The 26,130-nt window shown below is 39.0% G+C and overlaps 4 protein-coding genes and 2 non-coding genes across 6 annotated transcripts; 1 reads left to right on the top strand and 5 right to left on the bottom strand.

The window, feature by feature from the left end:
* Window positions 1-823: 823 nt before the first annotated feature.
* LOC148059937 (nascent polypeptide-associated complex subunit alpha) lies at window positions 824-7,582 on the bottom strand. Its single transcript, XM_087782298.1, has 8 exons — window positions 7,496-7,582; window positions 6,930-7,004; window positions 2,127-2,212; window positions 1,839-1,916; window positions 1,619-1,765; window positions 1,335-1,463; window positions 1,146-1,268; window positions 824-928 (listed from the first exon to the last, which is right to left on the bottom strand). Exons 2-8 carry the CDS (start codon window positions 6,997-6,999, stop codon window positions 914-916), a joined length of 648 nt encoding a protein of 215 aa, XP_087638424.1. The 5' UTR covers window positions 7,000-7,004; window positions 7,496-7,582; the 3' UTR covers window positions 824-913.
* LOC148059940 (small nucleolar RNA SNORD59) lies at window positions 1,000-1,073 on the bottom strand. The gene has a single exon (XR_015709516.1). It is a non-coding gene; the product is annotated as a small nucleolar RNA SNORD59 (small nucleolar RNA).
* On the bottom strand, window positions 1,994-2,066 carry LOC148059939 (small nucleolar RNA SNORD59). Its single transcript, XR_015709517.1, has one exon. It is a non-coding gene; the product is annotated as a small nucleolar RNA SNORD59 (small nucleolar RNA).
* On the bottom strand, window positions 2,154-6,923 carry LOC148059938 (uncharacterized). Its single transcript, XM_087782297.1, has one exon. The coding sequence runs from the start codon at window positions 4,811-4,813 to the stop codon at window positions 2,507-2,509; it is 2,307 nt and encodes a 768-aa protein (XP_087638423.1). The 5' UTR covers window positions 4,814-6,923; the 3' UTR covers window positions 2,154-2,506.
* A 545-nt stretch (window positions 7,583-8,127) lies between the features above and the next one.
* prim1 (DNA primase subunit 1) lies at window positions 8,128-10,978 on the bottom strand. The gene is made up of 13 exons (XM_087782296.1): window positions 10,777-10,978; window positions 10,539-10,696; window positions 10,371-10,477; window positions 10,147-10,220; window positions 9,935-10,071; window positions 9,630-9,688; window positions 9,445-9,554; window positions 9,268-9,359; window positions 9,060-9,192; window positions 8,909-8,978; window positions 8,746-8,840; window positions 8,460-8,558; window positions 8,128-8,380 (listed from the first exon to the last, which is right to left on the bottom strand). Exons 1-13 carry the CDS (start codon window positions 10,886-10,888, stop codon window positions 8,361-8,363), a joined length of 1,266 nt encoding a protein of 421 aa, XP_087638422.1. The 5' UTR covers window positions 10,889-10,978; the 3' UTR covers window positions 8,128-8,360.
* A 1,448-nt stretch (window positions 10,979-12,426) lies between these two features.
* LOC148059935 (rho-related GTP-binding protein Rho6-like) lies at window positions 12,427-19,248 on the top strand. The gene is made up of 5 exons (XM_087781159.1): window positions 12,427-12,670; window positions 13,017-13,104; window positions 16,132-16,241; window positions 16,349-16,483; window positions 16,568-19,248. The coding sequence occupies exons 1-5, from the start codon at window positions 12,551-12,553 to the stop codon at window positions 16,811-16,813; spliced, it is 699 nt and encodes a 232-aa protein (XP_087637285.1). The 5' UTR covers window positions 12,427-12,550; the 3' UTR covers window positions 16,814-19,248.
* Window positions 19,249-26,130: the final 6,882 nt, after the last annotated feature.

The raw sequence follows: 26,130 nt of genomic DNA, 5'->3' as shown, positions 1-26,130 counted from the left end.
GTTGATTTAAGGAGATAACATTCTAGTTTGGTGAAATAGTTGATGTTAACCGATCTAAGAGTGTGACTTGTTACCTGCAGTCAATCTAGTTTCTAATTATCTCGCAATACATAATGGCTGGTGGAGTATCTATGCTTTTAAGAAATAAAAAAATGAAATCATAAAATATTGTAGTTTATTATTCATGCGTTTCTCATCTCACCTGATAACTGATCTGCCCATCTTTGTAAGAGATTGATCGCTTCATGATTGTAATTCACTTTATAGGTAGACTTTATCACTGGAATGAATTTAAGCTTTATGACTTCAAACAGGCAAAGATAAAGACTTTTATTTTTAATTATGACAAAGAGCTTTGAAGTGAATAAAAAAGAAAAAAAAAAAACCTTAGTTGTTCATCTTAAATTAAATCTAAATACTAAAACTAAACCATCTCAAAGGAAAAATGCAGAGTTGACAAATTCTGCTTTGTATCGCGTATGAAAAGTATACTCACACCATCCGTTTTTCATGCTACCAATTGGTGATAGTCTATAGGAAGAATCTCTAGATTGTTTGCACTTGGATATTAAGACATTAAATGTACCACCTTCCCAACAGTTAATGTGGCCCACATGATTTAGTCATTTTTCCCCAAATCAATGTTATATATCCCAAGTTAACGCTAAAATATCCCAATACAATCCTTTTAAATTGAAAACAGTCCTAGTTTGGCACTTAACCCATTAAATTAACAGGCTTCATAAAATGTCTACTTTACCGTGCCATTTTCTGAACAGTGATCATCAGTAACTCAAGTTGGAAGAATAAATGACAAAGTGTATTTTATTAAGCCACAACTTTATTTCCATCTCAGTATAAATTGCTTATTCTGAATCAGCAACCACTCTTCAATCTGTCCACCAGGGAACCTTTACATCGTCAACTCCTGAAAAGACAAAACAAAACATCAGTTATTGAAAGAAGCAATTATGAAGAACCCTCAAGCTTCTTAATTTCTCTCCTCAGGACAGAAATGTTGTCTTCAGCAATCTCAGAAGAACGAAAGTCACTGTGTTAATCATCACAGAAGAGAATAATAAAAAAAAAACTTGCATAATATTTAAAAAAAGAAATCAGTTAAAGATGCAAGAAAATCAACGTACCATGATGGCATTGACAATGTCGTTATTGTTATTTTTCAGCGCCCGTACTGCCTTCGCCCGCGACACGTTTGCTTGTGACATGACGAGTTCAATGTCCTTAATTTCAACACCAGTCTCGTCAACCTATTACCAAAAAGAAAGTCGTTAATATACAGACATGGCAGCATTACACGGGTCAGTAAATGTTACCTCTTCCTCTTCGCTCTCCTCCTGTACGGTAGGCGTCTGTGTGTTTTCCTGGATATTTGAGACAGTTTCTCCTTGTACTTTGAATTTTTCTGCAGCTGCAAGCTGAGCCTGCTGGGACAGGTCCTCAATCTAGTAGAGATAAAAATACAAGTTTAGGACTACACAATTACAGATCTGGCATTTATCATACAACAGCCAAAGAGGACAACTATGCTATTGCACTTAGCTAAAGTGACAAGCATTGGAACCTCTTAAAAATGCGAGTCATGACATTTGTGCCTCACCTTAGCTTCACCGAAGACGATGTATGTGTCTGATGCTGGGCTTTTGTAAACGTCTGGTTTAGTGATGACGAACAAGATGTTCTTTGACTTGCGAATGGTGACTCTGGTAACCCCTGTTACCTGTCTGAGGCCCAGCTTCGACATTGCCTTTAAAAAAAACGGTAGAACAGTAATGAGCGATGGCTGCTTGCAGTCTTATTGAGCAATTACCAGATTTTACCTTTCGTGCCTTCTTTTCACTTCTGCTCTGTTTGGCTTTACTGACGGGTTCCTCATCGAGTTCAGCAGCTGCTGCGAGCTATAGAGGGGGTAAAAAGAGGCTTTAATAAAAATCACACACAAAATATGGTATTGACTATGGTGATTGGTAATCACTCTTTTCAGGACAGAAAATAGTCTTCAGGAGAACTCAGAAGAACGAAAGTCACTGTTTCAATCATCATCAAGAGTCAAACTAAACCTTTACTTTAACCCGAGTGTAGGATTAATACGTTAGATGTTACATCACCTGGGCTTGCTGTGTCTGTGCCTGTGCAGAGTCCTGTTCCTCCAGTTCAGGGACAGAGTCATCACTGTCAGACTCTGTGCCAGATCCTAGAAAAAAAACATAACACTTTTACAGTTAAATCATAAAGGGTTTTCCATAGAGACGCGTCACTACTGCAAATCAAATTTCCACTGAAAGTCAACATTGCTTCAAAATAAATATCTATACAGTTCAAGTAGGGTACGCATTTTAAAATGAGCCCTTAAATTTAACAAAAGAAAACCTGTTTATCATTTTTCAGATAAATTAATAAAAGTATGTATGTATGCATGCATGTATGTACATATATAGAAACACAAATTATTATTTCCCGACATTTTCCAGTCACACCGACACACAACTTAAAAGTAAAAAATACCCTCATCATTCTTGATGACATCATCCACCTTGGTTGAGGTTTTAGCAGGTTTGGCATCTGTGCCATTTACCTGAATCTCAGATTTAATAGGAGCAGGTTTGGCAACAGCTTCTGCAAATGTGAGTTTACGGGGAACTGGCTCAGGAAGAGGTTTACTTATTTCAGGGTCGTCAGCAAGGACTACTGGTTTTTGCCCTTTTGAGTTTGTAACCTTTTCTTTAGGGGCAGGCTTCTCTTTCGGAGATTGAGGCGCCTTGTCCTTTGGAGCGGACTTGGCGGCCTCGACGGGGACGGCCTTGTCCTTTGGAGCGGACTTGGCGGACTCGACGGGGACGGCCTTGTCCTTTGGAGCGGACTTGGCGGCCTCGACGGGGACGGCCTTGTCCTTGGGTGCTTGCTTGGCGGCCTCGACGGGGACCGCCTTGTCCTTGGGTGCCTGCTTGGCGGCCTCGACGGGAACAGCCTTCTCCTTGGGTGCCTGCTTGGCGGCCTCGACGGGGGCCGCCTTCTCCTTGGGTGCCTGCTTGGCGGCCTCGACGGGGGCCGCCTTCTCCTTGGGTGCTTGCTTGGCGGCCTCGACGGGGACAGCCTTCTCCTTGGGTGCTTGCTTGGCGGCCTCGACGGGGACAGCCTTCTCCCTGGGTGCTTGCTTGGCGGCCTCTATGGGGGCCACCTTGTCCTTGGCGGCCTCGACGGGGGCCGCCTTGTCCTTGGCGGCCTCGACGGGGGCCGCCTTGTCCTTGGGTGCTTGCTTGGCAGCCTCGACGGGGGCCACCTTGTCCTTGGGTGCTTGCTTGGCGGCCTCGACGGGGACAGCCTTGTCCTTGGGTGCTTGCTTGGCGGCCTCGACGGGGGGCGCCTTGTCCTTGGATGCTTGCTTGGCGGCCTCGACGGGGGCTGCCTTGTCCTTGGGTGCTTGCTTGGCAGCCTCGACGGGGGCCACCTTGTCCTTGGGTGCTTGCTTGGCGGCCTCGACGGGGACAGCCTTGTCCTTGGGTGCTTGCTTGGCGGCCTCGACAGGGGCCGCCTTGTCCTTGGGTGCTTGCTTGGCGGCCTCGACGGGGGCCGCCTTATCCTTGGGTGCTTGCTTGGCAGCCTCGACGGGGACCGCCTTATCCTTGGGTGCTTGCTTGGCAGCCTCGACGGGGGCCGCCTTGTCCTTGGGTGCTTGCTTGGCAGCCTCGACGGGGGCCGCCTTGCCCTTGGGTGCTTGCTTGGCAGCCTCGGCGGGGGCCGCCTTGCCCTTGGTTGCGTGCTTTGTAGCCTCAACGGAGGCAGCTATGTCCTTGTGTGCCTGCTTTGTAGCCTCAACAGGGGCAGCCATGTCCTTGGGTGCTTTCTTGATAGCCTCAACAGGGGCAGCCATGTCCTTGGGTGCTTGCTTGGTAGCCACGACTGGAGCAGCCTTGTTCTTGGGGGAAGTCTTGGTTGCCTCAACAGGGGTGACCTTGTCCTTGGGTGCTGGCTTTGCATCCTTGACTGTAGCAACATTGTCCTTGGGGTTGTGCTTAGCAGCCTCAACTTTGACAGGGTTGACTGCTTCAACCAGGACAGCCTTGGCAATGGGTTTCGCCACATCAACAGGAGCGGCCTTATCCTTCGGTAATGGTTTGGATGCGGCCTCAACGGGTGCAGCCTTTGTTTTAGGTGAGGCCTTGGTAGCCTCAACCTGTACAACCTTTTCCTTCTGCACAGGCTTGGGTGCCTCGGTTGAAGAATCCTTTTCTTTGGGGGCGACAACTACAGGAGCCTTGTCCTTTCGGACTGGCTCAGACAGTGCCTTTTCAGATTGTACTGGGGATGATGCAACTGCAGTCACTACCTTTGGTTCAGTGGGTGTCTGAACTTGCATCTTAATTGGTCTCTGGGGTGGGATAAGAGGGGGGAGATCATCATTTGCCGGAATCAATGCAGGTTTTGAAGGACTCAATTTAACCTCAGCTGGCTTGGGAGGGCTCTGAGGAATAGCGTCAGTGAATGAAACGGGTGCTGCTACAGCTGGCTTGGAAGTAACTTTGAAAGCAGGTGTTCCTGCAGTAGCCTTTCCAGAAGCTAGAGTGCCTTTAAGCTCAGATGAAGGTTTGCACTCAGTTTGTTTCGATTTTTCAACATCAACTGGTGCAGGTACAAAGGCCTCTACTTTCTTTGCCTGTTTGCCAGCCTTAACAACTTTTGGAGCAGAATGGCCACCCTGGTTAGAGGGTGATGATGCCAATGGAGATATTGGAGACAAGGGAGTTGATGAAGGAGTAGATTTAGGTGAGGAAGGAGAGGCAGAAGAGGCAGACATTGACGAACGCTTTCTTCTGCCAGGAACAGCCTTTGGGGCAGAAGGGCCCTGAGCACCTTTGTTATCATTGCCTTTCGGCTTAGCGGTGCCAGGAGCTGCCTGAGGATGATGGGAGGAAGCTGAACGGGAAGATTTGTATTTATTTCCTTTTGAAAGTATTGCCGAATTGCAACCATGCGAATTAGATACCAAACTCAGGCAGGGACTACTCTATTGAGGTTAGGCGAGAACAGCACCCCTTTACAAAAATCAAAATTGATGCATTTTGGGCTCAGAGCAGTTTCCACACAAGTTCACAGGTTCTTTTTTTCTTAGCATGCATCACAAGCTACAATTACAGTTGACCAAAGGGGATTATGTTTTAGTAGGAAAATATAATTAAAATGCCATAAAAACCCAAAACACAAGTAATCTTTTCAAGACCCTCAAATGGTTGATGCAATGAGTCAACTTTGAGCCCCAAACATGAGGGCTTTAAAAATCACATTTTGAAAAAAAAGAAAAAAAAAGACATTGAATTTAAATCATGAAGATGGAGAAAAATGCTTCAACAAGATTTAGGTCTTACCTGTAATGTTTTACAATTTCAGGTGAACATCATTGTAAAATAATTTAAGAAGATGGCTTGAGCCCAAACTTAGTATTTTTAGCCCTCTTTTAAATAACTAGACTTTGTCATATCATGTAAACATAGTCTTATTACAAGTTTCATTTTGATTTTCTGAGCACATATTTCCAGTAGTACCTTGAACTTTTGGAACTTCTTCAGGCTTTTCTTCAACAGAATCTCCAGATATGGTGGTTTTTTGTTTATCATTTATCATCAGAGCTGCAGATTTATCTCCAGAAGCCTCCTGCCCAACTAACGTAACTGCAGGCAAGTCTGGAGAATGCCCTTCGGCTGTGGTCAGGTCTTCAATACTTCCCTGACTATCTGCAACTGATATTAATGCAGTTTTAAGTGCAACTGTAGTGCCATCTGTGTTTTGAGTGATAGCTACGCCATTGGGTTTCTCAGCAATGGGCTGATCACCAGCTGAAATGGCCACGGAGGCATCTGGAGGATTCTTGACTCCTAAAGCAGGAGGGGTTAGGGCCATCAAATAACGGAAATTAGTAAATACTTTTTTTCACTCATGAACATACGTTTAGCTGGGTGAAAGAGTGTCTTAACAATTAACACGTGGTGAAAATAAGTGACCCAGTACTTAACTTCATGCAGTGAAAAACATTTGAAGTTTAAGAACTTATATTCCAAGAATAAACTGTACAGTACCCAAAATGAATACTTAAATTGACCAACAATCATCAATTCAGAGCACGGAATGTGAATGTTTGTGGGTTGCTCATTTCTAGTTTATTTTAGAGATTTTATTAAAAACATAACATACAATCCACAACTTTAATTTTTTTTTTTTAATTACCGAAAATTAAAAATGCATGACTTGATGGTCTTCAATGTAAAAAAATAAGTCACATTCGATGAAACGGTTTGTGAAAAAGCAACATTTACACATCAATGCAGATGCATCTTCTATACAAACCAGTGAAATGGAGTTCAAGAAAAACCAAATACCATGTTATAGCTAGGTATTGTTTATTTTTTAAAATATATAATTTCCAACAATTTAAACTATGATTTTTATACAAATTAACCAGATTGCAATAAGAATTTCAATAAGGGTACCATTTTATATTATTCACCACAAATGTTTCCAGGCATCCAAACAAACAAAATCAATGTGTGCAGTTTAGTGTGTTTAAAAGCAAATGTATTCATTTCAAAATACCAAACACTTTACATGCACCGTGTCAAACTTCAGTGAATTACACGCCACACCATTGTGAGTTTTGTATTTTAAAGTAAGGGGGAAGGGTCCTGGATTACCCGTTTCGGTCTAAAAACAACACCCACAAGTCACAGCAACTGTTCCAGCACCTGGTAGGAAACACTCAAGTCCTGACAACGTATATGAATTACATTCAAGCTACGAATGTCATAACCTCACCACATTTTCGTTGACATTTAATGTGTGTGACTGTAGCGAGTTCCAGGACCCCTTTGGAGGTGTTTGTACAAACCATGCAAGTGTAAATAAAGTTGAAACAGACATACCAGTCTCCACTTGGGGCTGCTGCATCTCCTGTTCGGTAACAGGGACCGTTTCTGTAGCTTCACCAGGCATGGTTGCTGTACAGAAAAGAAAAATAAGTTTCATTAGACACGCTTTGATAATTGATGTGTTTGGGCTTTTAAAGGGCATATTTTGAACAGTGTTGACAAGCGGTAAAACTCATGCTTTATGGGGAGCTAGTTTAGCTATGCTTCAGTTAACCTCAAAAGCAGTGCTTGTTTTTTGTCGGACTCAGTTCAGCTATAGTACAATTTTCATTATTGAATGATGATACGCATAGAAGTCAAATACATTGAATATACACATTCACAAGGTATTCCGAGCGGCCTTAACACCGTCATGTAAATTGTTAGTCATCATGTTCCCCCATTTTGAACCAGTTATCGACGACAGCATTATTGTTATTTAAATACATCTGAGGTTTATTATTTAAAATAATAACCCCACTATGAACTTCGCGGTTAGTGTTTACACATATATTAAGAATAAAGCGTAAACTGTGCGTTAAACAACAGGATGATGTTAGATTGAAATCGGAGAGTCTTACCGACTTGGGATGCTATATCCAAGATGGCTGTAAGAGAGAGCTTTCAACCTTCCGTTGTACGCAATATCCGGTTGGAACTGTAGCTTCTCTTCCGGATTGCTTAAAGGGCCAGTAAAAAGGAATACAACGTTAAGACACTAACAGTATAAAAGTATAAAGTATATATAGGTTTAAGAAACAAGTAAGGTAAATCCGCTTAAAAATATAATTTACTAATACTTTTATTCAAAGTGACATACAAGAAGTGTCCACATTTTTTACTCCCTTATGTCTATAGACGTACATCAAGGATGTTGACGTTGCTTATCACTAACAAGTTGTCAGCTTATGGAATATATTGAACATTATCAAATAAAGGAATACAAAAACATGCATTGTAAATTAATTCACGTAGTAGAGTTTACAAGCAACGAAACAAACTTTTTTAATCTTATCTCTATAGACATACATCAAGGATGTCGACATTGCTAAAGTTGTCAGCTCACGAAATGTATTAAACATTTTTAAATAAAGGAATACAAAAACATTCGTTGTAATTTCATTCATACTGTAGAGTTGAGAAGCAATAAAAACATTTTTTCTAATCTTATCGCTATTGAAGTATAGTAAGGATGTTGTTCATCACTAAGAAGTTGTTAGCTCATGGAGTTTATTGAACATTATCAAATAAGGAATACAAAAAAACATGCATTGTAAATAGATTCATACAAAAGAGTAGTGAAAAAAATTAAACAAGTGTTTTTAATCAATACACAACATTTCTGCATAACAAAAGAAATGAATTTCAGGCTGAAAAACCACATTCCCAAAAACAACCAAAAGCTCATAAAACTGGTTGCGTCCGTAGTTTATCTCAGATTCCAGGTTAGAAGTCTTTCTGAAGATCTAAAAAAAAAAAAAAATGAACATATCAAAAACAGAATTATGAACATATAGTCTTTTTTCGACTTCTCCAACTATTTACCACTCTTTTGGAGAAGCTCTCCCTTCCATGAAAGGTACATCTCATCAAGAAACTGTTCAAATAACTTGACATAGCTGGCAAGGCTGGTTCTTTTGTAGTCTGCAGAGGAGTAAAAATAAAAAATACAATTTTTTGTCACATAAATGTATGACTTATTTTTCCTCTCAATTCAAAGTAAACATTTCTGATTATTAACCTACTTTTGGAATATTAACACAATTCATTTGTTACATTCATTGATTAACATTTTTGTATTTTCTCAAGATGTCCTGACAACCACTATTACCTCTCATCCTCTTTTTCTCTACCCCGTCTTCTGTTTCTTTTTCATAAGCTTCTTCCTCCCCAGTTTTGGCACGATCCAATTCCTCACAAATCATGCTGCAAAAATGTTTGATTAACTTAAAAATGTCATTCAACATCATCTCCAGCTTTAAGCCAACAATTACCTGATTGTCGGTACAGCAAAAGGATCAAATGAATCCAATTTCTTCAAATCAATAGGGACAGAAATTCGACCTAAGATGACAAGAAATTGTATCAGTTCAGCACAAATTACAAATTATTATATAATTTAACAATCCTTGTAAAAACACTAACCAGTTTTTGGGTGGACACTGAAGGGGCTCTTCAGCAAGTGATTCACCCCTTTGCTCACATTGACATCAAGCCGCGGGTAACAGTACTGCAACATGATTTCTTTCGCAAAGTGGTGGCCCTTCTTGGCGGTGGCCTTCAGGGGAAAACATAAATTATAAAGAATAGAAAAATATTACAAGTTATATAAAGACATTTGGAAGAAGCAAACCTGTTTCCTTGTGGCTTGATCTTGTATAAGTTTCCACCGACTCTCTGGTTTCTTTTCATTTTGAAAATCTTGTTGTAATTCCTTTCTTGCATGTGAGAGCAACGTTAAGAATAATAGACTTTTTCCTTTTTTCAGCTACTCGAATCCATTTTTAAATACGTATTATAAAAAGGATATCTTCAGGGATGAGTCCAAGCACTTTGTCCACAGATTTTTTACCACCTAGTATGTCCTGGTCTTGCAGAGCATACTTTGGAAAGTAACGTTCGACCACTGTCAAAGACTCCCTGTGGAAAAGAAATCTAGAATTATGAAAAACTGTTTTGAAATCTAATCAAAACATGTGAACAAGACATAAATACCTGATGAAAGGGTGAATTGGATCGGACAGAACTACTTTCTTCACCATTTCATCGCCGCCCTGTAGTGCAGGAAATAGTAGAAATGATTACCTTTTTAAGGTATATCAAAGTCATAAGTCATCCTTCTGAAAAGGTTAAATTTATGTTTGGATTTGTGATTAGTTGATGCAGTTAAATAACATTTGCTGTGGGTTATTTAGTAGTGTAGACGGTGAGTAGTTTTGAATTGCTGTTATTTAGAATTAGATCGCTAGCCTGAACAGGAAAGTAGAATTAAACAGGTTCCTATATATTCATTACATTACCTTTACAAGACTCAGGTATTCGGCCACAGCAGAGCGTGCTGCGACAGAGAGCTTCCTGGCTGATTCGTCACAGACCCAACAATGCACCCCTCTTCTACCAGAGTATACCCACAACAGGTATTGGAAACCAAAATCCTCTGGAATAAACAGATACATTAATATGCAAATAAAATCTGTCACAATTTTTCAATATTTTAAAAGAAGAATTAAACCTCTTAGTGCTCGGTCCAGGATCTTTATGGCAATAGTCATGAGAGTCCAGCACTTGGGGCAAATGTCTGCCGCACTAAAATTAAAAGATATAAAATTAATTCTCAGGGAGATTCTCTTGGTTCTTAAAATGAAATAAATATGCCTTGTAATTGTCAACTTCTTTCACAAGTCAAAATAGTGATCAAGTATGTTCTAAAGCTGGGTTTTCTTATTTATTTAGTACCTGCAACAGCTTCTGACATCATCATAGTCTGTCATGTCGATATCAAACACCAACTCTTTCTCAAGGGCCTGGAAGGTTCCTGATTTCACAGTGTTGTGCTGGTTGGGCTACAGAGACACTCGGTTAGAACCTGATTTAAAATGTGTTCGTGGGATCTTAGACTCTTACCCTATGGCTGTATATCGCTCCAATGTCGATCTTATAAGGGTTCATCTTCTGCATCTCTTTCTCCAGCTCACCCTGTGTACTGAAAGACTGGTATCGGACGTAGATGTCGTCTTTTAGGGTGAAGGAAAACTCCCGGTTCTGGAAGTAGTTCTTCTGAACTGATGGTTAAAATAAAACATAACCGATTTATGTTTGGTTTCATATTAGTTAACGGACACTAAAATGCCTCAACACTCACCTCCTCCATAGTTGAGCCAGCGATAGTACTGGTAGAAGGGGAACAGCCGTCTGTAGTAAAGCGGTAGGACATCTGGCAAAGACGCAGGGTCGAAATCTGACGATGATGGCATTGTGTGTCCGAAACAGCGAAGCTCCAGTAAACTATTAAATAAAACAATTCTGACAGGTTAGTGTGTTGTTTCTCTTAGCGCTCAGCGCGCGAAAACGACCAGGGAAATGAAGGAACCAATGAGCAATTGTTGTAGGGATGACGTCACTCAACTCGGATTAGTTTTAGTTTTAGTTCAGAAAAAATATATTATGTTTAATTAATGTTTTCTTTTGAAAACCAAAACCTTTTTTTTACATTTTAAACCTTTTAATCCGTTTATTCAAGGCACTTGAAACGCGAGAAGAGAATCATGGGAGTTGTAGTCATCTCAAATATTCCACGGTATGGTGCGTTATAACCGAGTAAGACTGTGAACACCTGCCATACCACTACTACAACAACAGCAACAACAACTACTAATAATACTACTACTACTACTACCGCTACCACTACCACTACTACTATTACTACTACTACTACTACTACTACTACTACTACCACTACTAATGCTACTATTACTACTAATACTTCTAAAACTAATAACAATAATAGTAATTATTATTATTATAAAAACAATAGTAATTATAATTAAAATAAGGTAATGTTACACTATTACGTCACAACCTATAGAGGGCAGTAGAGTTTTATCATAACAGTTTTAGATTCAAAGAGAGGGAACAGCAATGGTGTACCTGGTTGGTACCTATAGTATAGGTAGTACTTGTCACCAGAGAAATTCGACTTGAAAACTAAAACGTATGTATTTGATAATTGAATCAGTGTAATTTCAAAACAAAGCACGTGGACTGTTAAATCGAAATGAATGAATGAATGAAAATCGAATTTATGAAATCTTAGCCCTATTCAATTGTTTAAAACATTTTTTTAAATATTTAAAGTGACAAAAAAAATACTGTGTTTAATTAAAAACATAAATGTTCTTTGTTAAATCACACTGTTCGATGTACACCCTGATTTATTAGTTCATATGAATTGCGGTAAAGAAGGCATTCATGCGACAGACGACTTAATTCAGTAGTAATAGTTTTCCAAACTAGAGCGCACAGTGCTTTCGTGTTTAAATCAAATATTTTTATTTGGCAACTTATCACCATAAACGTTAATTGAACTTGCAAACCAAACTTAGCGTCAGTAGACATCACCTTCAGGTAGTTGAGAGTTATAAAAACTGTAAAAATATATATATACTCATTTCGAGTTGGGAAATACTTTATATAGTTGCACAATCAACATTTGCAACCTGTTTGCTGGATTATAACGTTTAAGAATTGTATAATAAGCAAGACAGCTTTTTATTTGGTGTTTTTTAAACACACGAGTCGTATTTTAAATGTGGTTGTATTTGTTGAGAATGAGGCGCCATTGATTTATAGCAACCATATAAATATTAAGAGTTTGTCTTAATAGTTTTCTGGCCGCCATCATGGATGCCACAGCCGCGTGCGGTCAGTGTCCTCCTCCGCCTCTGATTGGCTGGCGCGTCAATATAAAGTTCCGCAGTGTCCCTCCGCCACAGCGACTGACGAGACTGCGTGTTCAGCTGCTCTCACTGTCAGCCGGAGCCGAGGACTACACGCTGCTCTGCGCTAGAGGAACTTTACTTCTTCACCGTCCATTGCTCCCGAAGAAAAAGGCCTCCGCAATTCCATCCGTTAACAATATGAAGGAAAGAAGAATCACTCAACCATGTGTAGCGAGATGCAAACTAGTGCTGGTCGGGGACGTCCAATGCGGTAAAACTGCGATGTTACAAGTCCTGGCCAAAGACTGCTATCCTGAGGTAATTACACAACACTCCCACATCCTGGATGGAAATATGAACAATATTAAGCATGTGTCGTACATTTGAAAATGTCAGTATTTACGTAACGTTTGTGTCTTTCATATTATGTAAATGTGTGCTTCTCTTAGGATACATCATTGTTGTGTGGAGATTGCGCCACGAAATGTCAGAAAGCATTTTTTTTTGCAATGCTAGTATAAATACATGTTTGATTATAATAAAACACAGTTATCATGTAGTTAATCCAAATGGATGAGTAAATCGGCTGGTGTTGGCACTGCACGTGTTTTCATTACACAACATAATTTCCATGTTTGATCAGGATTCCTGCCTTTCTTCACAGACATATGTCCCAACTGTGTTCGAGAACTACACAGCCTGCCTGGAGCTGGAAGATCAGCGTATTGAGCTCAGTCTTTGGGACACATCAGGTGAGAATTTTACCTCCAGACTTGCTGTGATTTTTGTCTGCCCACTTGTCTCCTGTCCCACTTTGAACATTGAATTAGAACAGCCGTCTGCAGGTTAGCATTGATGCGATTAGTTTCAGTGTTGCATTCAAAGTAAATAAGGGGAACCTGTTTACCCTCCCAACACCTCCGTCTGCATAGAGTCGGGTAACATCTGTAAATTAAGTTCTGTCTCCCTCACTGATATGCAAAACATTCTTGATTTGGTTTACACAAGCTTGACTATCTGTCAATCCTGTTTTGATACAGTTAAGCTGCTTTCCCCTGGTATCTGATCTCACAGCTTCCTTAAGTGCCATATGGTGTCATCAGTGGATGAGAAAAACACCCAAACAAAGGCCAAATTCTTCATGTCCATATGTCAAATCTTAATCAAAACAGTGTTATGATGAGTGTAGCCTGACAGATTTTACTGGGTCAATTAGTGGGGTCAGGATTTGCAATTATTCCACACACATACAGTATGCACAAAAGGCAGATTTGTAGACCCTGATATTCTCTTTATTTCTTACTTTGTGTTTAAATAAGCATGTCTGTATACATTGAAAACAATTGCATTCCTGGGCAAAGTCCGGCCCTGAAGCCACATGCGGCCCCTAGACTGTATTTATGTGGCCCTCATGAGGTTGAAGATCATGCAGAACCAATTATATTATATGTAAGTAAGTCATTTATATAAATATAGCGCTTTTCCAGACCAGGGTCACAAAGTGCTTAAACAATCAAAAAAAATCAGATAGATCAAGATGGCACTGGGAACAACAGAGGAGTTTTCAGAAAATCAAGGAAAATATGATTAAATAGTTCTTGTGTATTTATTTGTATTATAAACAAAATAAAAAGTTAATCAAATTAAAAAAAAAATAGGTTTTTTGTTTAAGGACTTTTGTCCTCGCTTTTGTCGTATCATTGAGTATTTATTGCTCATCAAAAAGAATTAAGTGAATATAAAAAAAAATGCTTTATAGCATATATTTTTAAATAACAGTTTTGTATAAATGAAATGTGGCTCTGTGGACATTAAACTGCACAACTACTGTTATATGGAAAGGCTGATTTTTTTTTTTGATTTTTTTTCCATTTTGAAATGAGGGTCAGAAATCATCACCAAAAGGTGATCTATTCTGCAATTTTTATCCTTTTAGAAAGTTCTGCTTGGGTGTACACTCGTGACAGTCTTCAATCGATCAGTTGTAGACGAACTGTCATTAGTTTGAAGTCTGTTTTCTTGACATCCTCAGAGAAGCTGCGAAAATAAAATCACCATTTCTGCCCAACTTTAAATCCGAGCCAATTTATTATATTCTATGTATTTACTGAACATAAGGGTATTTTTTTTACCCTTGATGGACTATGTACAAGGTGTGTAAATGTGTTAAATACTTTGCTCTACTGACACAAGTAAGCAGCTGCACAACATGATGTTAATAGGATCAATAGCAAGAGTTGTAAAGTAATTTATAGATTTGTTTCATAACATGGTTAAATGAGGAGCTGGGCTTAAGGCAAGCTTAACTGTGCCAGTTGGCCCGCAGAGGGGTTGTTTTCCCAAGTGCAAAGGGGTTGCCTTGACCATGCAGGGAGTGGAAGTGTGTCAAGAGCGTGGGCACGAGTGTGTGTCCTCTTCTATTGTATGTGTGGCATAATGTTGCGAACAGAAGGCAGAGGGGAGGGAGGAGCACTGTGGGAAAAGTGATGCATGGCCTCCTCGCTGCCTTATGGTGTGTGGTGCCTGAAATGGCTGTATAATTAATAGAAATTAAAAAAAGACAATTTCACAGACGTTCCTGATGAAACGTAGCAAAACGTTTATTCTCGCCTCAATGTCACATTACCGTAAATACATTCATACTGTCTACATCATCAGTAGTTATAGTCATAAAACGTGAAACTCTGCTTATAATAGTTTTTTTTATTTTTATCAGATGGCCATTCTAAGTGCGACTGTGTCTCTCTAAGTAGCGCAGCATGTGTCTGTTTGTTTAGTGTTAACAGCCAGGCAGGGGGGCTGTTGGTATGTAGGAGTTGGTAGATTCGAAAGTCTTTGTCCTCTTGAATCTATCTGCCTCCTCTTTCTCAAGACTTGCATCACCCTGGGAAGTTATATGACCGGTTGTTTGATTCCCACTGAAAGTGGTGTTGATGGATTCAAGTTGTGTAAGGTGCCCTACTTGTTAAGATTTCATTGGCTAACAGACATATTTTGAGAAATTTCCAGATTATTGTTTGGTCATATAAAATACTTTCTTTTCGAAGTATATCCTTTTCCCACTCACAAGTAAATGTGCTTCTCAGAGGAAATTTGAAGTTGTTGGTGTGAAGAGTGATGAGGTTGCCTGGGAAAACAATAGTAAAAGGACATCCCGTCAGTTTAATCTTGGATTAGAAGCTCGCTATGAGTGATAAATATTTCTATAAATGTATCTTTTGGCTATTAAAAGAACTCCGGCATCCCACATAAGGCTGTGCTAATAAAGTAATAAAGCACTATTGTCAAGGAAAGGGTTGTATATTTTATATTTTGATTTGCTTTTATTTATTGCAAAACCTTCTTGATTAGATATAGAAATCAGTTATTTTTTTGTAACCTAGAAGCACTACAGGAGTCGGTTCAAAGCAGTTCATTGGGGACTGACTAGTATCTACGGCCTATGAATGATTAAACAAATGCAGTTAAAAACATCAAGCATCTGGTTCAGATTGTATTTTCTTCAAGGTGATCAGTTAAATGACGGGAAAGGCAAAGAAGAAGACCTGGATTAAGAGGTCAAAATGCAACGATTTAACCGGAGTCTGGGGTGTCATGTTGGGGATCAGGCGATAATCCAAGCACAGATGGGAAACTGAGATCAAATGGAAAAAAAGATGTTTACTTTAAAAAGACATTTTGATTTAATGTATGTTTTATGGGAGTAAATGTTTATTAAATGAAAGCTTTTAACCCATGTTTGTGATGTAAAGTATTACTTACATTTTCTCTTTCACCAGGTTCTCCTTACTATGATAATGTCAGACCCCTTTGCTACAGCGACTCCGACGCCGTGCTCTTATGCTTCGACATCAGCAGACCAGATACAGTGGACAGTGCACTGAAGAAGGTAAAGAATATCGCCTCCTTGTGGGGACTCATCTGTTTAACTAACTTCATGAAAATATTTCTCAAAGATTGTACTTTCTGTGCTAAACTCCTCTCCTTTGTTTCCAGTGGAAAGCAGAGATCCAGGACTTTTGCCCCAGCACAAAAATACTGTTAATTGGTTGCAAAACAGACTTGCGCACTGATGTTTGCACACGTATGGAGCTGTCTAATCAGAAACAAACTCCAATCTCCCATGAGCAGGTACATTTATTAAACAATCTGTTTTTAAATCTTCACTTTTATATTCATATGTATGACCTGAGCGTTCTTATGTTCCTATTGCAGGGTTCTTCCTTTGCCAAACAGCTTGGGGCAGAGACATACCTGGAGTGTTCGGCCTTCACGTCAGAGAAGAGCATCAACAGTGTCTTCCGTGCTGCGGCTCTGGCCTGCATGAACAAACTCCAACCTACAAACAAGCCCACCCCGGCTCGCCGCCTCTCAAAGAGACTCCTCCATCTGCCGAGCAGGACTGATCTGCTTTCCTCTACTTTCAGCAAGGACAAATCCAGGAGCTGTGTTATTATGTGAGAGATGAGTGGGAGGCATGGACTAGCTGATGCCGTGTCTGCAAGGGGAAAAAGAATGACCATGTCAGAGCCCTCCCTCCAAATACCCAGTTGGTTCCCCTAAGAGATTTATATCATTTGCTTTGTTCAACTCTGAACTCTTGATCATGACTCATCACCAGCATTCAGTGCAGAAAGATTATCAACTTATCCTTTGTATCCAGCACATCTGCCCATGTAGAGCACTGCAGAGATGGGGCATTCTATTGGTCAATGATGATAGAGCAACTATTTGACCATTTCTGTGGCTAATTGCGTTGTTACATTTTCCAAAGTTCTGATCGGGAAGTTTGGATCAGCATAGACTAAGAATAAAATGGAAGAAGGTTGAAGACGAGGCTTTGGAAAGGTTTTGATAAAATGATTAACATGAACAAAGATCTATTGAAAACAAACAGTTTTGGTCAACATATTTAGATGACTGGCTACTTGTGCCATAAACAGAATGTGTATTCTCTATGTTTATCCAGAGAGCTTAAGCCTGAATATACCATGGAACTGTACAGTGCTGGCATAAAATGGCTCACTTTCATAATTGCGTTATTATGCAACCGTAGATATAATGATAAACTCAGCAAATGCGCCAGAAGTCATAAATTGACAAAAGATGTATAGGAAAGTTAAATGAAAAGGAGGTCAACTAAGGTCAAATTCTTACACACAATGGAGGTTTGTAGATGACATGAAACGGTGCCATTACAGTTATCGTTGTTGGTTATTTATTTTTTTTGTAATTATTTATTTTTCAGTTCACACCTTGTATGAAGTGTCTTTAAGGTCATTGTCATTATTTAATTCAATATAACACCACCAAACTAGGAAAATAAGTCGTCGATAATATGATTACATATTTTACCAAAGATGATATGTGTGAAATCATTTGCCATGATAAAAATCTTCCTGTTAGCGCGTCTTTAGGGCCATCCTTGTTTTTTAATCTGATATGGATGATTCTGTTTGATTGACAGATCCTGATAAAAAAACTAAACGATCAAGTCACCCAGCATGATTGTCCTTAGGTTTATACTCAGGACAACCTCTCATTAGACAAGAATCTGTCAATAAATCATGCCTACTGTTCATGTAGTATTGCCTTAATAATGGAAACGACTAGAAATGGTTGCCCTTTTAAAGCATAGTATTATCAACTATAAGCCTTGGTTTACTTGATGTAACATTATTAATCTCGTCCTGCTTCAGAGCTGCCTAAAATTCCCCAATTAATGTTAACAAATGTTCCTACATGATCTTAGGTTTCCCCTAATCCACCTTGTGTTTTTCCTCTATCATATCTTACTCAATTAAATCAGACTTGTTTGTGAATTTTGGATGAGACCTAATTTAATGCTGCATCACAGTATTGCTAGTAAGCCAGTGACCTAGTGCTGGGGATTAAATATTACTGCGGCCTTTCTGTGTGGAGTTTGCACGTGACTAGTTTCCTCTACGCACCTTTTTAAAAACAGTTAACGTTTTTCTTTTTTTTTTTATCCTTGTGATAAGTTATGGCTTAAATTTGTATGGGGGGGGTCGGTATGAGTCTTTTACCACTACCCAAGATGCCCCTCTGCGACCTACTCATGAAGTTGGCACAAAACCGTTTAGTGCACGTTTGAGTTAAAATAGGCTGATGGTGGTCCTGGTCTTTAAAGTATGATGTCCCAGAACAACTCTTACCCTATTGGAAGTATTAACATGCCCTTTGTTTGATGGTTCTATTCTGTTCAAGCTATTGGTATTGTTGTATTCACACGAGTTTCCTGGCGCTATTGGCTGTTGACAGCTGAGCTAATGGAAGACCCCGTGATTTGTAGATCTGCAGCGGAAAGCCCAGTGTTGTCTGGATGTAAAGAACACTGGAATTCGGCCTGTTGCCTGGCAACAGCGCGAGAAGGGTCAAGCGTGAGCGGGGTCCATGTCTCACCCAGAGAGGGAGTGATGGCTCTCCTAGAGGGCGCCTCACCTTTCATTTGTAGCATTAGACAGCAGCCACAGTGTACAGGATGGATGAGCAGTTCAGGGCGCGGCTTACTGAACGAGATCTCTGTGGGCGTTTAAGGACCCCGAGCTGGTAGCAGCCAAGAATGAGATGTTTTACCGGACATCTACAATTTCTGTAGCTCTTCTGAAGTGGCTCCTTCACCCCGGAACATAATGGATATATTTCAATCAAGCGTCAGTGGCTTAATATACCTTCAATATATTCAAGTATCTCACTTGCCTGTCCTGTAAGACTTTTTGTACATATCCTGCTTCCTAAAGCTTCAGAAGAATGTGACTGATGCAAAACAATTATGTGTGACCACTTTGGGGTTCATTTATTGACAGGATTCTGTATTTGTTATTCTTAAACTCAATGTTAAAATTTTATTTTAAATAAAGATGTCTGAAAATCAACTTCCTTTCATTCGGGAAACGTCTGTGTTGTTCCAAAGCTCCGCTTAGCCACAGGATGCTTGTTTTCAAGCATTACTAAGCTATTTCTTCCCCCAAGACTCTTCTAAATTCCTTTTTGGCTCACGATTGAATACATTGCTCTCCCAAGAAAAGTATTGTTCTCCATTGTGACCCATTTTTGATTTAACTATTTTAGAACATGCGTTTAATTTTAGAAGTTTCACTTCAGTTGTGTACAAATGGGATGTCCAAGAAAAACAAGGGTTGTTGTTCCAGATGTATCCTAGATACAGAAACAATGAAATGCAAAGTATATGTGTCAATGTCACTACAAAAACTTACTTCCAAAAATAGACCACCTCTGATTTATATCTTTGATAATACATACGGAAAGCAACTGTACAGTGAAACGCCAATCTCCGATTAGTTAAACGTAATGTATAGACTCGAATGTATAGACTCATTGAAATGTTTTCATCTTGATGCTATATTAACAGTTTTTTGATTCCAAATCAATAAAAGTGTGATTAAATTCATAAAAGCATGGCATCCCCACTCTTCACACTGCAAGTTTATCCAGATTCCACAACCCCATCCATTAATTATCCAACCGGAACACAAACAAATTACTAATCGAGATCTGTCTTTTCTATTGGTCGTTTTGTAAAACTAAATAGATTTTATAAAACGTTACAAAATATTGTATGTATTTAATATTAGCTAAAAGAAAATCCAGTGTGGCCTAAGTGATCAAGCAATGTCGATTTGCTTTAGTAAGGATCTGAAGAAAAGGAAAAAAAATAGAAATTACTTTGATAGAAGTGACAAAGTATTGTATAAAAGAAATTAAAAATCGAATAACCCATAAAACTCTGAAAAGAGTTTTGGAGTTTATGAGACTATTTTACTATTTAAAATGTAAAGTGTTTCTATATAATCCCTTACTTGTATTTAGATCTAGGGTCAAAAAAGACTGAACTATATGACATATTTGAGATATCATGGTCTGAAATGACATTATGAGGTCAAAAAGATATATCTTTTTGTTTCTTTTAATATTTTTATCAAAGTTACCAATGATCATTTGACAAATCAAATCATGGACTTGTGGGAAACGCACTTCTTATCATCTGTCATTTGATAGCCTCAAAACAAGCCACAACAAAGTTCATCTCAGTGCCACGGTAGTCCAGACTGAATAATTATTCCGTTCCATAAAGAGGCTAAATTTTCTGTCTCACTTACTGATACACTGTACAAAGTACAGCATGTTGTATTGGTGTAGACTGTTTTGGCTCTTACACATGAAACATAACTTTATTTTACGCCAGGCCAGGGGGATGGTGTGGCCTACAATCCGATGACTGCAGCTGCGTCACAACTAGACTGTGGAAGTTTCATCAGTGAAGCATGAGTGTAGCCCGTGGGCTTTAACCCTTCCCCCATAACACACAGTTGGATGCTACATGCATACATCATGTTACATGTAGGATTTGATTCGAAAATGTGCCAGTGAGTATCAATCCTGGTTGAAAGTCTGGATGACACTAAGCCACTCTACCATCTCCACATCTGAATTCAGCCTCAGAAAAGAGCTGATGTGTCATAGAAAGAGGCTCTTTTTAGGTAGGATTGCAGCTGGTTGGATCTGAAACATTTAATTGTTTGATCAAAGTGTCCAAAGACTTGTCCAGGGTGTCCACAATCCTTACCCTACTCATGCTGAGATTCTTGAAACTGTAATACCAGGATAAGTTTGCAAGGAAATTAATACATTCATGAAGTGGTTCTAGCTGTGAAAGATTTCACAGTTTCTGCTCTTATTCAATATTTAGGAAAGGTGATTCTTGTGGTCTTTGTGTTTTCTGTTGCTGTAGCTGGTTTTAGTTTTAATTATTGATCCTTTACCACCGCCCACCACGCAGATACAATGTTAGCATTTCTCACCCATGAGACAAAGAAAGCTTCGTCTTCTAAGATAGTTTGAAATTTGTCTCCCACTGCATTTATTTTCTCTGCATCCCCTTCCTTATGTAACCGAGCCGTCCTCCATAGCCCACACTACTATATTTGCTCTCTTCTTATCAGGCTCTTCCTGTCTTCCACATCCTTGATCTGGCATGAGTGTCGTGGCTGAATGCTTGTCATTCCTAAACTATCAAAGATGTGCGACAGTGACTCATGACCTCCTTATCCGTCACCTTGAAGCACCCGCAGTGAGAATCCAGTCTGCATCACTTGACCAGATAAACCACATCTCTGTCTGCTCAAACATTGATTTCTCCTCTCTGGAAATGGAGTAGCCGCTGTAATGTCTGGTGGATAAGCTGCTCTGCCGTCTGCCTGTTCTTCTTTATCTGCTTCTGCACTTTCAGTCCCGCACTCTCTCACACAGATACCCAGTGCATGCGAATCATAATTTGTCTGCAGCTCCTGCAGATCAGCTGAGCAAGTGAGTGGCGACATGTTGAACGTGCGATTAGTGGACCCTCCAAGATTCCATTGCTCTGGACTTTTATCATTTAAGAAGTATTTTCCCTCAACACAATTTGTACTGAATCGCTCCAACGGGATCTGAAATAATTTAAAATATAAATATATAAAATAAAATAAAATATAATAAAAATATTCCTCAAATGAACAGTATAAGGTCCTTTAAATATATATATATTTTTTTTTTTAATACTTTATTTCAACATGAATTTTGTGGCTTTTCAGATATTGGTATTTGAAATGGGTCACGTTCTGTTTTTCTTTATACAGGACCAGTTTAAGAACCTGGTGTTGCCCAATAATACTTAGAAACTGCTAAGGGCTGATAGAAGGCCATAAACGTTGAAGAATTGTGACTTTTAAAAGGTTGTAATTGCTTTATATTTGAGCTAAAGGGCTCTTAATACGTTTAAAACCTTTCTTGGAATAATAATATTATTGTAATTATACTATTAATACTTATGTTAACAATTAACTCACAATAAGGGGGTATTTTTTGAGCCCAAGAAGAGTGCTTTAAGACCATTGTAGCACCCGTGAGAGAGTTGCCTTTTATAGATACTACCTGAAATACCTGGTCTTTTGCCTCTACTGGAGGCACATTAACAAAAGGATCCGAGATTTTGGAAATCCCTCTGAATTACTATTTATATGTGGTTTGAAATGTAAAAAAAAAAATGGGTGTATTTTAATTTTAGTGTATAAGACGATGAGGTAGTAACACATTCAGACCTACTATTATATACATGTAGATAATTGTTTCATTGTTTTCTGTTAAATAATTTAACTTAACGTCTAACAAACTGCACATTTACATGTATTTTACCTTCATTTACATACATGTTTTAAGCATTTGAAATATTGTTTATAGCAATGCAGATTTTTAAGTTCTATGAAATCTGTTTTGTTGTTATTTGGCAGACATGAGACTTGCTGAATAAAAGTATGACATGATACTGAAAGTTCCTCAAGTTTTGATGTAAAGGTTGTATAAAGGTTGCCAATGCTTCTCTTCCCCAGCACCTGCAGGAGGTTTTTGTCAATCCTGATCAGGAAACAAACAGAGACGAGAAGGGTTTGGGGGGTTGGGTGATTTAAGGCAAAGTGCAGCAGACTGAAAAGAAAATGGACGCAGAGAAGGTTGGCTCATTACCACACAAGCACATCGTCTATCAGACATGGTAGCGTGGACGCACGCTTGAAGACACATGCACTCCATCCACCTCCCAGACATTCTACCGGGGCGAAGATGCAACTGTGCAGACTGTTTACTGATTAGCTATATCTGGGATGACATATAGATCACATTCCCTTATATTCCTCCCCCTGCACCTCACACACTCTCACATGGAGCTCTGCCTCAGCTGCTCTGATAGTATCATAACTCCTCTCTGGGTGGAAAATAGGGCTGTATGTCAAAGGCTCAGCTGGGTTTAAAGTGACTTCAGTCCCATATGTGCATCTGGGCTTCAATCTCGCAGCCACACCGTCTTCCCAGATATGACTTTTATATCATTTACTCAGAATAACCCACACACTTTAGCAATTTACTACGTTTGCGACAAGCCTCTTCTTCTGCCAGTAAATATTCCGCAGCCTGGATCTACAGTATCTTTTATTCCTTCAGCCCCTACTTGGATTGTCTTGACGTTTAGGGCTTAATGACACTCAATAAATCTCTATGCTCCTGCAAATATGCTTGAATGTAGCAGCCCTATGCAGTTGATATCCCTCACTTCCTCAGGCTAGAATCTCAATGGAAGTCTTTTCAGCTTAGGTTTTTTTATTTTAAGGTTTTTTAAACGTTACGTAATAACAATCATAGCGGGTCATTTTATAAAATAAATGCCACTTCAACTTTGCATTTAAATAGCAACTAATGCGAAAGTAAATCTCTCCTGACTGACTCCCATGTTTGAAATGTTGAAGTCTTCCTCTCTATGATGCAGAAAGTTCCTCATCGTGACCATGTTTTGAACTTATTACTTTACAAAGTTCTCCCTCGTCTGAAATCTGTGCGAACAAAAGGTTACGAGAGCGGAGTCCATTATGTACGTCGGATATGTCAGACACTAGACACAGGTCCAAGATCAATTTAAGAGATGACAGGCTAGATCATCTCTTAAATTGAAATAATCTAGCCTGTTGACAAGATATGCACACTGCAAACACATTTTCACACATGAGGCGTACATTTTTGAAGATTTTAAGAGATTAAAAAAAAAAAATTGTTGTAATTCTAGTAAGATTCTAATACAGGCATGTGGAAAGTGGAACAGATTTCACGAGGTCTTGGATATTTGTAATAAAGCATATCATTTAACCTGACAAAGTTAGATATACTTATTTGAAATAGTTAAAATACAGATGATGAGTCAAATGAACACCACAAAGTGACTTGTTAATGCTAACTCATAAATGCTGAAAACGTTTTTTCCTTTCTGTATGCAGAGAAGTTCTCAATTTTGTTTCACCTGGTTGACTATATTGATGCTTATTTTCGAACTTCTTTTGAAGACATATAGCTTTGGACACCCGTGTTGTTATCTTTGAAAATCAATTATAAAAAAAAAACTCGGAATGAGTGCAGTTACCATTCAGCAACTAGCTTTCACTGTACGTTCTATGTTAAAGAAGCCATGTCTTTGTAACACCCAGAAGATGGACATAGAACAAGATCATACTTTTAATTATACAGTTCATTAACATTTGGTAAATAGAATTATAGAAGTCATATTTCAGGTAATAATTCTACGTAGGACTCTATGTCTGAGTTGTCCTGATCATGGTTAAATACAGCATGTATTGTGTAATTTACAATTGCAGTTTTCACTCTTTAAAATAAGTTTTGTCTTTTTTTTTTTTTTTTACATTTTTCAAGAGCTCATGAAACAAAGAACACTTGTGTTTGAACACAATAGTTTAATAATCACATTTTATTTGGATAACTAACTAATGAATATACGTTCTGATCGTGGAACAATGCTAAAAGGTTACTTATTCTTAAACCATTGTAATGAACACTGAGGACTGAATCATGTTAATATTCTCCATATCAAGTCGTATTAGCACTTAAATGACTCATAATGAAATCACAACCCAGAACTAATTTGGCCACTTTTTGTAAGTGAACAGGAAACATATTTCTCCTAATCTGTGTCAAATGATGTGTTCATGTCTGTGGGAATGTATTTGGTCCAGAGGCGTCCATGCATGATGCTGTACATGTGCATGAATGTGTGTCAGTGTTTGCTCTGTATACTAAGCAGTTTCTCACGTCTGCATATTCCGGAGAGGTGTCGAGGTTCCGATATGTCTCTGCTTTGGACTGCTACAGTAAAAAGACCTTTAGTGTTCGGATCTGAGATGAATAAATCCCATCCTTCACTTGCTAAACCTTATCCACCTTCACAACATCCACTGCCCTGAACACACCACTCTTTGCCCACTTGCTCTGTTTGGCGCAGCCTGAGGACATGTCATGAACCAGTACGCTTCCAGTGGTTAAATTAGACAGCACACTTGGCATCGGTGGATTTTTTGGGGGGAAGGGAGATCATGCCGGTGCACATGAGGTGCATTGAATGGGGGGTTGCATCTGATTTGGAGTCCAGACCAGGGTGTTGTTGCTTTGGAAAGAACCCACGTTGAAGAAGACAGTCATATCTGTGCCATCCAATCGTGGACCCGCAGCAGAAATCACTGTTTCTATGGCTCCAATATGCTGATCACTGAAATCCAAAACTCATTTTCATCACTTTATTAATATTCCTACCCACACTGTCATGTCAATACAGTGATATTGATGTTTCACATGCACACACTCTCACAGCCAAGGACCAGAGTGAGTCAACAGTTAGCATTACACAACATCTGGATCAGAGGAATCATTAAATGGCTACATCATAATGAGGGTTATTGTGTCAGTATGTTACGGATTAAAAGCTACAGCGAAAAAGGAACGACAATGATGTCTATAAAATATCAAATGGGGGTAAAATAAAAATGGTTTATTGTGATAGCAGAGAATATTGTTTGGGAATACTATGATTAATATTTTGGTCAGTGTAAATGTAAATATTTGGGCATTAGATAAAATAAATTTGATCTATTTTTGGTAGACAAACAAATTCACTTATATCTGTCTTAGTATTTCGACTCAAAGTAAGACAGGCTTCCTCCTTTTTTTGGAATTCAATGATAAAAAATATATCTTTACTATATATCCAGTTTCCCTCTGAAGGGTTCACTGTCTGTTCCCTCTAACATTTCCCCCTTCATCTTTCCATTTCATCAGCTTTGATCTCATTCGACTGAAACTGTTTCACCTTCATGAATCTGCCACGATATCTCTGAGGGAGAAAAGATAGGATCAGAATATGAATCAGC

Source organism: Callionymus lyra, chromosome 19 (genome assembly GCF_982586985.1).
Source record: "Callionymus lyra chromosome 19, fCalLyr1.hap1.1, whole genome shotgun sequence".
In the NCBI taxonomy this organism is placed as follows: Eukaryota; Metazoa; Chordata; class Actinopteri; order Syngnathiformes; family Callionymidae; genus Callionymus; species Callionymus lyra.
Note: the sequence above shows the minus strand (reverse complement) of the source record. Positions and strands in the feature narration are given on the sequence as shown.